Genomic DNA, 14,509 nt, shown 5'->3' with positions numbered 1-14,509 from the left:
ACTCCTTGCCAATACATCAATATATGGGGTTTTCTCATTTGCAAGAATAAATTACTTAGTTATAAGTTTTCTCAGTTACTCTGGAGCATGTGTTAGCGTGTATCTGAGGGGCACAGAGGACATTAATTAGCATCAACAAATTTATTCACAGAAAAAGCAAGAGCAGGAAGAAAAAAAGAAACTCTGACAGTATACTGGAACAATGGCCTAATGGGAAAAAGAAGCAACAAGATTGGTTTTCTGTTTACACAATTACCAAGTAGATAAAAACTGTCTTTAAAAGCCTTGTATAAAAAACAATAAATCCTCTAACAAGATAGACTGTATCACTTGGAGGTAATGAGTGATACTTGGGTGCTTTAGTTCTCCTTCATATAAACAAACATATGACTGTAAACAGATCTGGAATGAAAATTTAGCTGCATAGGGCAGTGCAGGGAGGGCTTCAAGATACACTAACAATGTAATTAACTGTATCCTAGAGGAACCTCCTGACCTTTGCCATACAAGTGACATTTCCTGGTGAGGATTAAGTCACACCACTGCTGATACTCTCAGTTGACAGGCAAAAGGAGTATGGAGACTAAATTAGTAATAGCTTTCCAGATGTGGAAGTTATTTTTCTTTGAAGGTCAAGTCATGCTGCCATGTCAGTGCAGGGAAGACGGCATAGCATCCATTCTTTCACCAGAGAGAACATTTTAGTCATCAGTGGCAAAGCCTTTGTCCTGCTCTGGTCAACAGGAATCTGGCCTCTGACTTCACTGGAGCCAAGACTTTTACTGAGACACTATTTAGCATTTTTACTGACTTTGGGAGGTTATGCAGCCTCCTCAACCCAGAAAAGTTAAGGTGAATGTGTTTTCTCTGCTTGGTTGGTTTTTAAATAGTACGCATCAACTTAATTTATGAAAGACAATAGATTTTCCCATACAATAAAAATAAAAAATTAAACATCTTCAGATGGTGCTACAAGGCAGCTGTGAAGGTGCTAAAAAAGAAGCAGGTCAGCTCTGAAGGAGAATATTAATGAAGATAAAAATTCATAAAATTAAGGCTAGAGACTCTTAAGCAGAAAGTTCTCCCAGTTACTTTGGAACACATATTAGCATGTATGTATGGGCCACAAGAGCCATTAATTAGTATTGTCAGAATGCCTATATTGATGACATCATGCAAAAATAACAGTTGCATCTTTTTTTATGCTTACAAGTGGCTTTATCAAGCTACAGGATCAAGTCCTTACAAGAAAGTTTCCAGTCTTCTCCAGAAAAGAATTATCACTGTCTGTACAAAGCTTCTTCAATGGTTGCAAACAAGACCAACTGTGGGAAGTTTGCAACAACCAATAAAAGATCTCAGGGATCACAGAGGATTGCAATTATGCATGTTTTTGGAAATATAAAATACAAGCAAAATTTAATTGTTTTGTGATGCAAGTTGAGGAGAAATATTGACAGAGAATTAAGGCATTTTGTCTAATGGAAAACTACAGGTAGTGAACTCTGTAAGCCATTTGGAATGGACATACTCCAAGATGAGAAACAGTACTATAAACTCTAGGAAACAGACATATTTAAAAAATCAGAGGGAGATAAAAAAATAAAAATAAAAAAAAAAAAAAACACATTTATTTTGAGTACCCCTGATATGATACTCATCTACATCTACATGGAAGTATGAAAACAGAATTCTGGGAAGAAAGGATTCCAAGATGGCAGGTTCCATTAATAGACAATATTTCTCCCAAATTTGCCCTAAACCAGGACACCACCTCATTCTGTGGCCAGAGAAGGATACAGATGCTGATACATGTGTATCAGCAAGCAGTAGAACAATAGGAGACTAGTTACACATATACAGATTATGCTGAGGATCTGGTGTTCAGACTACACACAGTTGGAAGGTTTCACTTCTAACTTTGTTCTAGTCTGGTCCTATGGATCCAGTGACCAATTTTCAGTTTAGATTCACCTGAAAGAAATCTAATTCAAACACTCCCATTCACTTAAAAAACACATTCCTAATCTGAACTTGAAGTCACACATACGCATCCAAAGTACCCTGTGTCAGCAGCAGTTACATTTGGAATAAAATCCCATATACTGTGCTCAGAGAGTTTGAAACCAAAGTTACAGAATCACAGAAAAAATTAGGTTGGGAGGTACTTTTGGAGGTCATCTAACATCAAAGTAAAGCCACTTTCAAAGTCTGATCAGGTTGCTCAAGGTCTTGTACCCCTGAGTGTTAGGTGTCTCTGAAGATGGAGATTCCAAATCCTCTTTGGGCAATCCTACTTGGTCTGCAAACTCTCCTGGCCAGTGCTTAACTGTCTTGTGAATTTTTAAAATTTGAGTCAATTACACTTCCCCTCACTACAACTTGTGGCCACTACTTCTTTTTCTTTTGCAACACACCCACATAAAGTATCTGACTCCACCTTTCCTGAGTCTCCTTGGCCTTCTATCCTCCAAAAATAAAGTCAGTTGTTTCAGCCTTTCCCTGTAGCTCACACTGAATTAACAACTTTAGTGGTGCTCCACAGGACTCTAGTTTATCAATCTTTCATTTGTACTGGTGGCATAAAGATAGATAGAGTATTTTAAATACAATCTTCTAATACCAAGTATAGGCAAATAATCACTTCCCAAAGCCTGCTTGCTGGCTTTGCTTTTGCTGACGGAATCTTGTGTGTTCATCATCATACTTGTTGTCTATCAAGACAATCACCTTTTTTTTATCCAGATTTGCAACTGGCCAGTCAGTGCCCATCTTGTACAATTTTGTATCCCAGGTGCAGGACTTTACACTTCTTTCTCCTGAACATCATGAGGTTCTTGCTGGCCCATTCATCCAGCTTTCTGGGGTCCCCCTGAGAGGGAGTCCCACTCTCCTGTGTCAAATTATACCCAGGGTCTGGAGTCATCCTGTTTTCCAGCTTCAGGCACCATTCAGAAGGTCAAGTGAGCAATCAAAATTAATTCACCTAGCAACTTCCTGAAGATACAGTCACTCCAATCTCTGACAAAGAATTGGTCCCACTATCAGCCCTGAGAAACATAATTCCTGATTAGCCACCTGTTAGATGGACATTGAAGCTGCAACCATGATCCACTTAGACTAGTGGTCCAACCTTTCTTTCAGCCACTGTGCAGGTCACCCATTCAGTCCATACCTTCCCAGCTAGCCACAAGCATGCTACAAGACTGTGCTGAGAGCCTTGCTCAAGTCAATTAAATGAAATCTGCCGCTGTCATTCAGAGGTGATTGTTTTATTATAGAAGGCAAGAATCAAATTGGTTAAGCTTGATTTACCTATGGTATGCCCAAGGTGACTGTTCCCTGTTACTTTACTGCATTTTGTGCATTTGGCTTGCCACAGCCTCCCAAACATGACAGAAAACAGCCTCTCAAAGACATAGTCTGGCTCCCTCAGTTCTCTCAGATATATCCCATCCAGCTCCATGGATTTGTGGAGAAAGCTGCTTGGACTCAATTCCTTCATAAGGGATCACCGAGCCCTACAGTCATCCTTAATCTGCTGAAGTATTATTATAACCATATGAGAGAGTAGCAAAGTCTGATGATGCCAGGTTTTGGCAAGCTCTGTGATCCAGTCCTTGGGGAAGCAGCAAACTTCGGAAGGCATCAAGTCTGGTCAGCACACGGATGTCTCCACTTCCTACACCAGGGAGTTTTCAATACCAGTTACCCATTGCTTCCTCTTAGCAGCACTGGTTAAGAGTAGTTGATTTGGCACAGCTGGTCTGAACACCTCTCTTGCCAGAACTCACTCCTCCTTCCTTGTTTTCAGGTCTACATGTTTCATTAAACCTGTACGATTATTAGCCTCACATATTTGTGATACTGAGTACACCAAGTATGGGTATATCTTTCCATTAACTTACCTGAAAGAAACTGCTTGAGGCTGGAAACACTACTTTCTAACACCAATGCCTAAAATTCAGGCTTCTCAAAGTGAAAACATAAGATGTATGCAGCATAAAGCTAGCTACTCATGAACATGGCAAAAAAAGAAAGCAAGCAGATATTCCTTAAATTAAAAGAAAAAGAAGAAAAAAAAATCTATACACACATTAAACTAAAACTACACACACAGACTGTTCCATAGTACCTGAGAAGTCAATTACTTGTCCATGTCGTGATGCATACAGTTAATATTGAGTGTGTGCACAAACCTTTAATGCCAGACTTCACAGATCTTGCTGTGGTCAGGAACACAGCCAAAGCCATAAATGTAACACCCGATTTTCAAAGGAGATGGGAATGTGAAAAAGAGTTTGGGAAATTCTCTTATGAGGATGCCTTTGAGTTGCTCCAGATAGTCAGAGAATATTTTCTGTAGCCCCCAGCCATTAAGATGTGGCACAAGGGCATTCCTTCATCTCCAGGTCAACCAAGTGAGGCCAAGGCTGCTAAGCCCACCCCTTTCCTTCAGACATACATAGGAGGAAACTCCCCCTTCTGCCACTGGACTATACAAGAGAGGGGAGGGAAAGTGAAGAAAGAAAAAAACCTACCGTCTTCTGTCCACCATTTTAGAGAGAAAAGGGATTCCTCAGCTGCTTTTCCTATCTGACAACTAAATGGGAAGGCAAGAGATCAGGCTGTTTCCTCACTGCATTAGATGGGAGAGGAAGCAGAATAGGAGGAGGGCAGGAAGCAGCCAACAAAAGGTAAGAGATACTAAAATTCCCCATGTACTAATGCTTTTGCATTTGAATCCAAATTCTTAGAAACCCACAAGCCAGCTGTGGAGAAAGGACTTTGGGAAAGCTGGGAGGGGATGGAAGGATGTCTTGTTTTCTCAGCATAAGTACTCAGCATAAGTGTTTTGCTTTGTTTTGTATTTTCATGCTTCATCCAAAGTGTTACACAACATGAAGCTTTATATAGCTACATGACAACACACAATCCCCACATGTCCAGGGAAAAACCTCAACCACACTAAAATTTGTTCAAATGAACACCCAAGTCTAGCAGGACACTAATGTTGACTAGGTACCACAACAAAATTATGCATTAGAAAATATTCCTCGCCTAGTTGTGAAAGTACAGCTTTCCCATGGCAATTCTGATGCCCTAAATTCACTAACATTTGCCAGATAGCAGCAGCTGCTCCAGGATTCCTTTGGCAAATGCCGTATCTCACTTTTTTGTTCTCGGTATGCTGCAATTTCCTGTGGAATGAAGAAATCATCTATACTACAAAGAGGTGCAGTACTAACAGTTTTAGAAGTAAATTATTTTACAGCACGTGTATTATGGAGAGAAATATAATACTTGAGCTGAGAAATCCCCAACCAGAGAGAGATTAGAAAAACAATCTGGTAAACAAACACCATCAAAACTTGTATTTTTTTTATTCAGAGCAAAAGATACTGGGTAATTGTTGCTGTTTGCTGTTCCTAGAAAGAAGGGAATTCTGTTGCCAACAGCTGTAGTTTTTCATAGGAATTATAAGACTATATTGAAGATTTATGTTCCTGACAAAGGCATAAAGTTATCCAAACTAGGGCAGAAAAATCAGAAGCCTTTCCCCAATGAAACATGCATTACTTTTGTTAACTGTTACTATGGCAGAAGTTTTGATCTTCAAAACCAGAAAGTCATTCTGTGGTCGATGTTTATAATGATTAAGTTTGTGTGGCAATGCCACTCTGCACAGGGTGAACTGGCTTATCACAGGTTGTTATACAAACCAGAAAGATACCCTATCACCTTTAAATCAATTGAAGTCATAAACACTTACCTCCAAAAGCACGACTTTAAACTTTCTTTTTGAAATTTTGGGGTTTTACAACTATGCTTTCCCTAACTTATGAAAAGGTTTCTCCAAAGCTGTGGCCATCTGACAGTTCCATAGGAGAGAGGAGAAAGAAAAAATGCTGTCCTTGCATAAAGTAAACAAGCAAGGGGAAGAAATCCTGTGTTTGCTTCAGTTACACAGATGCAACTGGCCCTACCTGCCTGCACACCACCCTCCTGATTCTCATGGAAAAACTATTCCTCATGCTCTGCAGAATTAAGGTCTTCTGTGTTCAATGGAAGTACATCAGATAACAGTATAAAGAACTATTACTTTTAAGTCAACTGACAATCAGCAATAAAACTCAGGATAACAGAGGTTTTAAAGCTCATTTATTTGCAAGCAGCCGAACAGCATAGTCTGGGTTGAATCCTGGGCCAATTTACAGTTCCACTCTATGCTGTTTCACGAACATTACACCGAGTTACACAACTTAGGAATCAATAAATTCATTGCCTTGAAAGAATTTGCTTAAAGACTCACAATGAGTCAATGGCAGAGTCTTGTCTAGATCTCAGACTTTGGCTTCCATTTTGCAGTTGCTTGGTCCACCAGATCATATTTATACAACACCAACAAAAATATTTTTATTTCTGACTTTCTGAAATTGCTGTTTGATTTATTGGTTTGGGCTTGTTTTTTACTAGGAAAAGAAAATAAACTGAAAGTTTCTACATAATTACAGTTTTGAGGTTTTTTTAACCAACTATACTTCTCAGCTGAAGGAAGGATAGAAAGCCTGATCTCTTTGAACAAAATGCAAAATAATTCAAAGGCCTACACAAAAAGAAAATCACAGAGTACATGCCAGTTTCCAGGTTCAGATAGACATAATTTAATAGTCTATTTAATTACTGACTTTAAAAATCCTACATGTAATCACTGAGAAGCAAAAGACTAAAACAAAACCTTCCATCAAGGATCAATTTTCTACCACTCCTTACTCCTGCAAAAGGGTCTGTAAAAACTAAGGATAGTTTTTTTTTCCTTAACAGAATTTTAATTGAGCATAAGCAAGTGAACAGAAAGCATTCCATTTCCTTGGCTTTTATGATCCAAAGTAAAAAATAAAAAAATTTAAAATCTGGGGACATAAAACCAACTTCCATTTTAAAAGACTTAGGATATACAAGAAGGATAGTGCCTATGTGGCAAGCTTTTTTCACCACAAATGGCTTCCTTAAAACAAATTACCACTGACAAATAATCAGTTATAAGCATAGTTTCCAATAGGGCATAAGTTATCCAGCATGGCACTAGAGAACACAATTTTAAATATGCTTATAGTTTTTTTAGAGCCAATGGCTCTTTCCATGCTTAAGGCTAAGCGGATGTTCACGTACTCTGCCAAGACAAAAGCTTCCAAGTCTGTTGTTAGAATGCAAAGTGAATCTTTTTATCCCAAACCAATCAGCTCTGATGCTGCCACCATAGTTTCCAATTCATTCCAGGGTGCACTCAGCATTTATGAGGGCACAGATGGTGCTCTTTCTTTGGTTTCTAAAGAACATGCCTAAATATTAAAACAAACTTGGCTTTCCGCCTCCTATTCCGTTCTAACTCTCTGTATTGCCACCATAAAAATAACGGTAACCTTTGATCTAACCTGGAAGCCTTTTCTAATTTACACACAAAATTTGGCAATAGGACTATCAAGTACAGTCAGCCCACTTGAAACCAGAGAACCTGATACGCAGAAATCCAGCACATTAATCACAAGCCGTCAAGAGCAGGAACAAGCAGTCCACAAAACAATCAAAAGGACAAAAATTGGTAATAATTTTTTTCAGTAACAAACTACATGATCCTGACTGTATTTAATGGCTGTGTGTGTCTGGAACTATAAGGTTATTCACCAGCTTAAGCAGCAATTATCAAACAAAGAGGCTGATTTGTAAGGCAAATAAAGTGCACTAGCATGACAGTATTTAAGTGAACAAGGCCTTTTCCAACACACTCAATGCCATGGTTTGCATTATGATGAGAACTTGTAGGCAGCATAGGACACTTATTCCCAAATTTTGAAAATTGTTTACTCATTTCCAAGCATGCACACAGCAACGTACACAGAGACCAACAGAAAGACCAGCTGTCACAATATTCCATTAAAAATGTCCTAAGGTAAGGGAATCTCAGATTTGTCCAGCAGATCTTGATAAAATGTTCTTGAACATGCAGCTAACTGAGATGCAGGTGCACATGATGGACAACGGGTCTTAGCCACCCTTCTTCACAGGCTTTCAGTCTCACGCAAAGCACACTGACACTGGAAAAATCACACGTCATGTGCATCAAAATATGCATGACCAAACTAAAATGGGGGTACAGCAGGAGGAAAGGGCTTGGAGAAAGATTAATCAGACTGCTTGGATAAGATGTTCTCAAGTGAGGACTATTTCACTACCTCACTGGCAACATGAGGTTAGCAGACAGTGCACACTGCCAGAATCTGGGAAAAGAAATGTGCATTTAAAGCTGTTCACTTGAATTCAGAACAGCTCAGCAACTGTATGCATAGACTGGTAAAGAAACATCTGAACAAACATCAAGTCTAGAAAACTAGTTTTAGAAGTATATTTAAATGCCAAAAAGCCAGAGATTATACTAAAGAATCAGTTAGCTCCTACGTTTGTTTTAAAAATAAGCAACGGCTAGTAATTTTGCAAGTAATGATCCTAGATATGTGCACTCCACTAAATACAATAAACTAAATAAATCTAAATTAGCATACAGTACTAAATCAAAATTACATTAAAATCATAATAAAAGTCAACAAATAAAAACTCTGTAAATATAAATGTTTCAAGAACAAACCACTGTGAAACATACATAAATGAAACAATATTAGATACGGATGGCAAAGACACTGTTCTGCAGCTAGTCTAAATTACTTTTTATAGTCCATTCCCTTTGAGGCAATGGGTCCTCCTACATCCCTGCCTCTCCCAAGGTAGCCCCTCCTGCTGTCTCCTTGTCTCCTGAAACTCAGCCCTGCTCTTGTCCCAAACTTTGCAGTATTTCCTGCGGTTTGACTGGCTTCCAGGAAATTCAGGCTGTTCCCTCTTCTTGGTATCATGAGTTTACACGACGCATAACTTGAAATTACTGGTACATTCAATACTTTCAAAATTATGGCTTGAGAAAAAGCTTCAAAATAGCAGCAACAGCAACCCTGGCCTTACCTGAAGGATCTTGTATTGTCATTTCCTTCCGCTTCAGCATCAGCTTGTCCTTAACCCACGGGAACTCCTGTAAGGAATCCAAGAATGCATCAAAAGCTTTGGGTCCTCTGGTAGGGAGAATATCAAGGAGCATCATGGTCTTCCTCTGGCTAGTGGTTTGGGCTTTTATTTCTTGAACATGACTGTCTGTGAGAATCCCCTCTTGGTAGAGATACTGAATAACAAGTCCATCCACCAGCACTTCCGTGCAGAGCTCCAGGCGCAGGGAGCGTAAAAGCTGCTTGTCTCTGGCATCCATCTGGCAACCTAGAGTGTGAGAAAAGGAGTAAGGAAATGTGTGAAGATTAAAATACTTCAACCTTTAACATTCAGAAGTGATATCTGAACATCCCAAAGTGATGTCTGACACCTGACAACCTTTAGAGAAAACTCTAAGCTCAGAAATCACCAACCTGGCAAAACTACTAATGATCCCCATCATCTTCTTTCCACTCGGATTTCACTGTCTCATGAGGTAAAATGATGCAATTTCTGGGAAATACTAGACAGGAATAGAACATTTGGCATTGCAAAGACCAGTCCTTTGCTGGAATGAAACTCATGCCAAATAATCCTGCTATTAACTGGTTAAGGTCCATACTAAAGGCAGTTAGAGCACTTGCCAGACCTTACGAGACACTAACCCCCCAAAATTAAACAGATGTCACACCTGACCACTGATACAATTACAAAAGCAGCAGCAAGACTGGTAGATGCATCTCAGCCAAGCAGAAGCAACAGGGACAGAATCAGCAAGTAGCTTTGGTCTTCATGATGCATTTCAAGTTTACGAGGGGTAGAAACATACCTTATGTACCAGGTCTTTCTCAACCTTGACTCATCTTGGAAGACTGCTCAACTGTTCAACAGTTGATGAGAAGAAACTTTCTTTGAATTTCCATCTCAAATTTATCCCCTTCTATTTATAGGCATTTGTTCTGCCAGAACTGTTGCTTAGCTTAAGTAGCTCTTCTCCCTCTCTTCTAATGTGTTCACAGGAAGTGATCAGATGCCATCTGCCAGCTTCCGTTTCATTTGGCTAACACTGACTAGACAAAAGGTGAAAAAGATGCATTTATTGCCACTACAAAAGAATAATCAGGCTCCAGAGACACCAAGCAGCTCATCCAAGACCAAGTCAGAAGTTCAAGCCAGAACCTTTGAACCATCAAAGTTCTTAACGACAAACATATCCCTGGGCCCATTACTAGGACTTGAAAAGGAAAATGACAAGACAACATAATTAAATACTTTCTCATTAGTAAAATGAAGTAAAAAAATGGCAGCAGTGTAAAAAAATGTTGAGTGTGATTATCAAGAGGGTTTCTCATAATTAAACTAGACACTGCTGTTTGAACCACTAGACCTTGCAGAAATTCTGCTTCATTCAGCTTGAGGATACAAGGACAGAACCTTCAAAGCTTTTCCATGAAACCTGATATAGTCTTCTTACCAACAGAGGTGCCTACTCACTCCCAGGGCCCCATCAAAGACAGTGTGGTTGGCCTGGTTGTTGAACTCCAGGAGGGTGACCAACAGAACATATTGGCATGTAAATGGCACCTTGGACAGAATGCAAGAACTCAGTGCCATGGGAGAGACTGGAAAAGCCTGTCTGTGACATCCACTGACACAGCTACTTTCCAAAAATGCTTCCATCAAGTGCCAAAAGCACTGCTGGAAAGCATCTTCCTGGAAGACTACCATCTTTTCCAGGTTACCCAGTGCATTTCTCATCTACTGAAGTGAATTTCAAAGTGCTTATCTTCTGTCTAGGGGTCATGTGGGAATCAAATACTGCTATGCCAGCCCATGTCCCTATGAAATCCTTCCTGAGCAGAGTTCAAACATCAAACTCCATCATGGACTGAGACAGTAGCACAAGCAAGGAGATAAAAAAGAGCAGGCAAGAACTGGATTTTCCCACTTGATGTCAGGATGCTAATTTTGGACAGGTGAAGCTGAAGATTCTGGTCATTGTACCTGTACACTACAGGAAGCAATCTCTGGACTACAGCAAAATTCAGGCAGTAAATCCTACCACTTCTTCCTTCTAGGAGAACACCCCCGAGCTCATGAAGCACTTGCAGGGCTCAAGAAAGGCATCCAGAAGCACCTCTGAGGGTGTGATCTCCCAGGTAGAAAACTGTTACATATACTACAAAAGTTTTGTCTCACATTCTGAATGGGCCCTGAGAGTCCCTGTCCAGGATCATCCTCACGTGCTGGATGAGGACTGTACAGAACTTGATGAGCTCCTCTTCTTCATGACCAAAGCAACCAACATTTTTCAAAAATAAAGCTCTTACAAACCAAAGGTTTGCACCTTTGAACACTGAGAAATGCCAGGAATCTGAAGGGGGAATTTCTGCTGAAAAAGGCCTTTGCCTTCAGACTGCAGAGTGCGCACAACTGAGGGTCTAAAGTCCTGGCACTGGCCTGGTAAACTTCCAGGATGGGGCATGCTGATTTCTGAGGCCTTTTTAAAGATAAAGTGTTTCTTTGTGTGTGTTTACTGTGAGAAGCAAATGTCTGAGTTAGGAACTAAGCATCTAGATATGGAAATATATCAGGATTTTGATGCGTAACAGTGTTGGGACAGAGTTTAGTGCAACACAGAATTAACAAATTCATTTTAGCCACAGCCTGTATCTGGATTCAAAGTAAGCTCTGAATTAAATTTAGTCTAGTAATTTTACAGAAAGTAAAAATATGAAATGTCCATTTACCAAAAAGATTACATGGTTCAAACATCCCCAGATACTTCTGAAAATGGATCTTTTCCATTCTAAAGCCAAGTTTTAAGAAATATAGCCCATGACCTGCTGAATGAGCACAGTCCTTGAATCAGCAACACAAGCAGGTTTGCATTTTTCTGGATCTGACAGAGTAACTGTGCATGACTGGGGATAAAACTTTTGATAAGGGCCCCTTCTGACACTAAAAAGGCTCATTCACTTAGATTTTTTTGCTAGAAACATTTCACCGTTTTCTGGAACTCCAACTGCACTCACCTGCCTAACCCATGAGTGATTCTGGCTACTAACAGCATGCCTACGGGTTAAAAATCTTACCCCCCAAAAAAAATCCCAAAACCCCAAGTTCTGCTTTAACGTCTTCCCTGCCGAGGTGTGGCAGCTGCTGCTCCTGTAACAACCAGGGACCAGCTGCCCGCACCCCGGCCCGAGCCCCCGCCGGCAGCACCGGCCCGCGGCCTTCCTCCCCTCCCGGCCTCCCTCCGGGCAGGGCTGCGGCAGTGGAGGCGGCCCCGCCGCCCCAGCCCGGCCCTCCCGGGAAGCCCGGCCCCCGCCCCGGCCCCGCAGCGCCGGGGACGCCGCCGAACGGCTCCGCTGTCCCGCTTCCCCTTGGCGGCGCCCGGGACGGGACGGGACGGGACGGGACGGGACGGGACGGGACGAGCCGAGCGGAGCCGCCGGCAGCGCCCGGCGAGCGAGCAGCGTGCGGGGAGCGCCCGCCCCGTACTTACGCGAGGGGAGCGGGAAGCTACGCGGGGCGCGCCGGCGCCCGCGGGGCCTGCGCGGGGAGCACCATCTTTGTTGAAGGCAAGAGGGCTCTGCCGGAAGCCGCCGCCGCCGCCGCCCTGCTGCGGGCGGCCGAGGAGGGGCGGCCGCTCCGGGCCGCCAGCGCGGGAGGGGCCCGCGGCCGCCATGTCAGCTGCGGGCAGCGGCCGCGGCCCGCCCGGGAAGGGGCCCCGCCGCTGCTCCTGCCGCTGCCGGGGCGGGGACGGGAGGTGTCTCCGCCAAGGAGGCGCCTTTCCAGGAGTTCTGAGGACCTCCTGCGCTCTCAGGAGTTAGAGTGGTGGGGCTGTTTAGTGAGAGGAGGGGTTGTATCTGAAATCAAATTAGAAATTACGAAATTGCAGCTTTAATGACATTAGAAACAGCTGATCTCATTACTCTCTAGGCATACTGATTACTATTTGTGAGTATGCGCTAAACTGAACTTCATCCTGGTGCTGGTATCGTCATATCAAACACGGAGCATATTATAGCGAGTATTGTACACATTTAGCTTCGTTACTTCTATGTGAACAGCCTAAAAACGAAAAAACTTTAATGGACGAAAACCATGTAGTAAAGTAATAGCTGGCCTGTGTCTACCACAGCGCCGTGCACATTCTTGTTGTTTTATTCTTCTGTTAATGAATACTGTATTTAGTAAAGTAAGAGCTGGCCTGTGTCTACCACAGTGCCGTGCACATTCTTGTTGTTTTATTCTTCTGTTAATGAATACTGTATTATTCACTTGGTTTTATACGGATACCTGGAACCGAAATACGGTAGAAAAGAGAAGACTGTGATTCACAGAGCTGTAAAAACGAGCCGGTGTCACTTTCGCTCACACATCATGGAATAACTTTTTCCCCCTGTTGCATAGGTGTCAGGTGTCACACGGGATTGAGTGGTGTCAGCCCTTTTTCTTTCATGTCGGGACCGCAATAGCGATGAAAGAGGGAAAAAAAAAATAATATCTTCCAGTGCTGGAACGTACTACCTTTGAAGCTGCAGGCAGCCACAGCAAGCTGGCTGTGGTCTGCACAGCGTGCTAATACCTACCCTCTGGAAAAGATGGAAAAGTGGTTGCTGCAGCTGCTGCTAGAAACGTCGTCACCTTGTGAATCCCATTTGTACACTCTGTTTAGACTAATCGTACAGATTTAAGGGTATTTGAAATATTTAAGGGTATTTGGAAGCTAGTTGTGGAAACCTTTACGTGTCTTTCCTAGATACTGTACCCTGGAATTACTTGCCATGGAAATACGTAAGCAAAAGTATTGGTGGAGTTCACATACTGCCTATGCTTAACATGTTATCTGTCTACAAGATTTTGCATAAAGATAGGCAGTCACACTCAGGAATCTTAAATCCTTTCCCTTTGCTTTTTCCTGTGGCTGACATTTGAGAATTTATGTGGACACAGAATATAAATCAGCCTTAAAGGCAACATTTGTATGCTGGTTTTAAGAAATGTTTAAAAAAAATAGATGCATTTGTCATGCAGCCAGTTTCTGCAAAGATGCTACTTATTTGGCAGTTTTATACCAGTGTTTTTGGTTTGATGACATAACACTTTTATCTATAATTATTTCCAGGTAATTAGTTTGATACAGGGGGTTAAATTGCTTGTGAATAATTGATAAATAGTATCTTATTGTAATATATCTGATAAACCAAGGTAAATGTTTTTTTTTGTCTCAGGCACATGTTAGTCTTCTAGGAACACAGACATAAAAAAAAATCTAAATGCTCCTCTGTGTTGTTTCAGAGCAATGTATTAACAGACAACAGCCAAGTAAGTAACTCCAAGACAAAAAGTATGCTGCTGTTGGTGCCAAAGTACAACTGAGGTGGTTTTAAATTTTCTTGCCACAACATTTGTAATATTAGTTGTGAGAAGATACATTTGTAAACAGCACAGAGCAGCACCAGGGAGCAGA

General features: G+C 41.5%; 1 protein-coding gene across 2 annotated transcripts in view; it reads right to left on the bottom strand.

Annotated features, from left to right (window-relative positions):
• CRADD (CASP2 and RIPK1 domain containing adaptor with death domain) overlaps positions 1-12,679 on the bottom strand; it is a 77,330-nt gene extending 64,651 nt beyond the window's left edge. The window contains exons 1-3 of one of the 2 annotated variants that reach the window (XM_015628534.3): positions 12,539-12,679; positions 9,860-10,100; positions 9,013-9,318 (exon numbers count right to left, since the gene is read on the bottom strand). In XM_015628534.3, the coding sequence (XP_015484020.1) occupies positions 9,013-9,310 (298 nt within the window). In that variant the 5' untranslated portion in view covers positions 9,311-9,318; positions 9,860-10,100; positions 12,539-12,679. The remainder of the gene's footprint in view (positions 1-9,012; positions 9,319-9,859; positions 10,101-12,538) is intronic. The other variant, XM_015628535.3, reaches the window with a different exon arrangement.
• Positions 12,680-14,509: the final 1,830 nt, after the last annotated feature.

This window comes from Parus major, chromosome 1A, assembly GCF_001522545.3.
Source record: "Parus major isolate Abel chromosome 1A, Parus_major1.1, whole genome shotgun sequence".
NCBI classification, from domain to species: Eukaryota; Metazoa; Chordata; class Aves; order Passeriformes; family Paridae; genus Parus; species Parus major.
The sequence above is the reverse complement of the archived record's forward strand: the minus strand, read 5'-3'. Positions and strand labels throughout refer to the sequence as shown.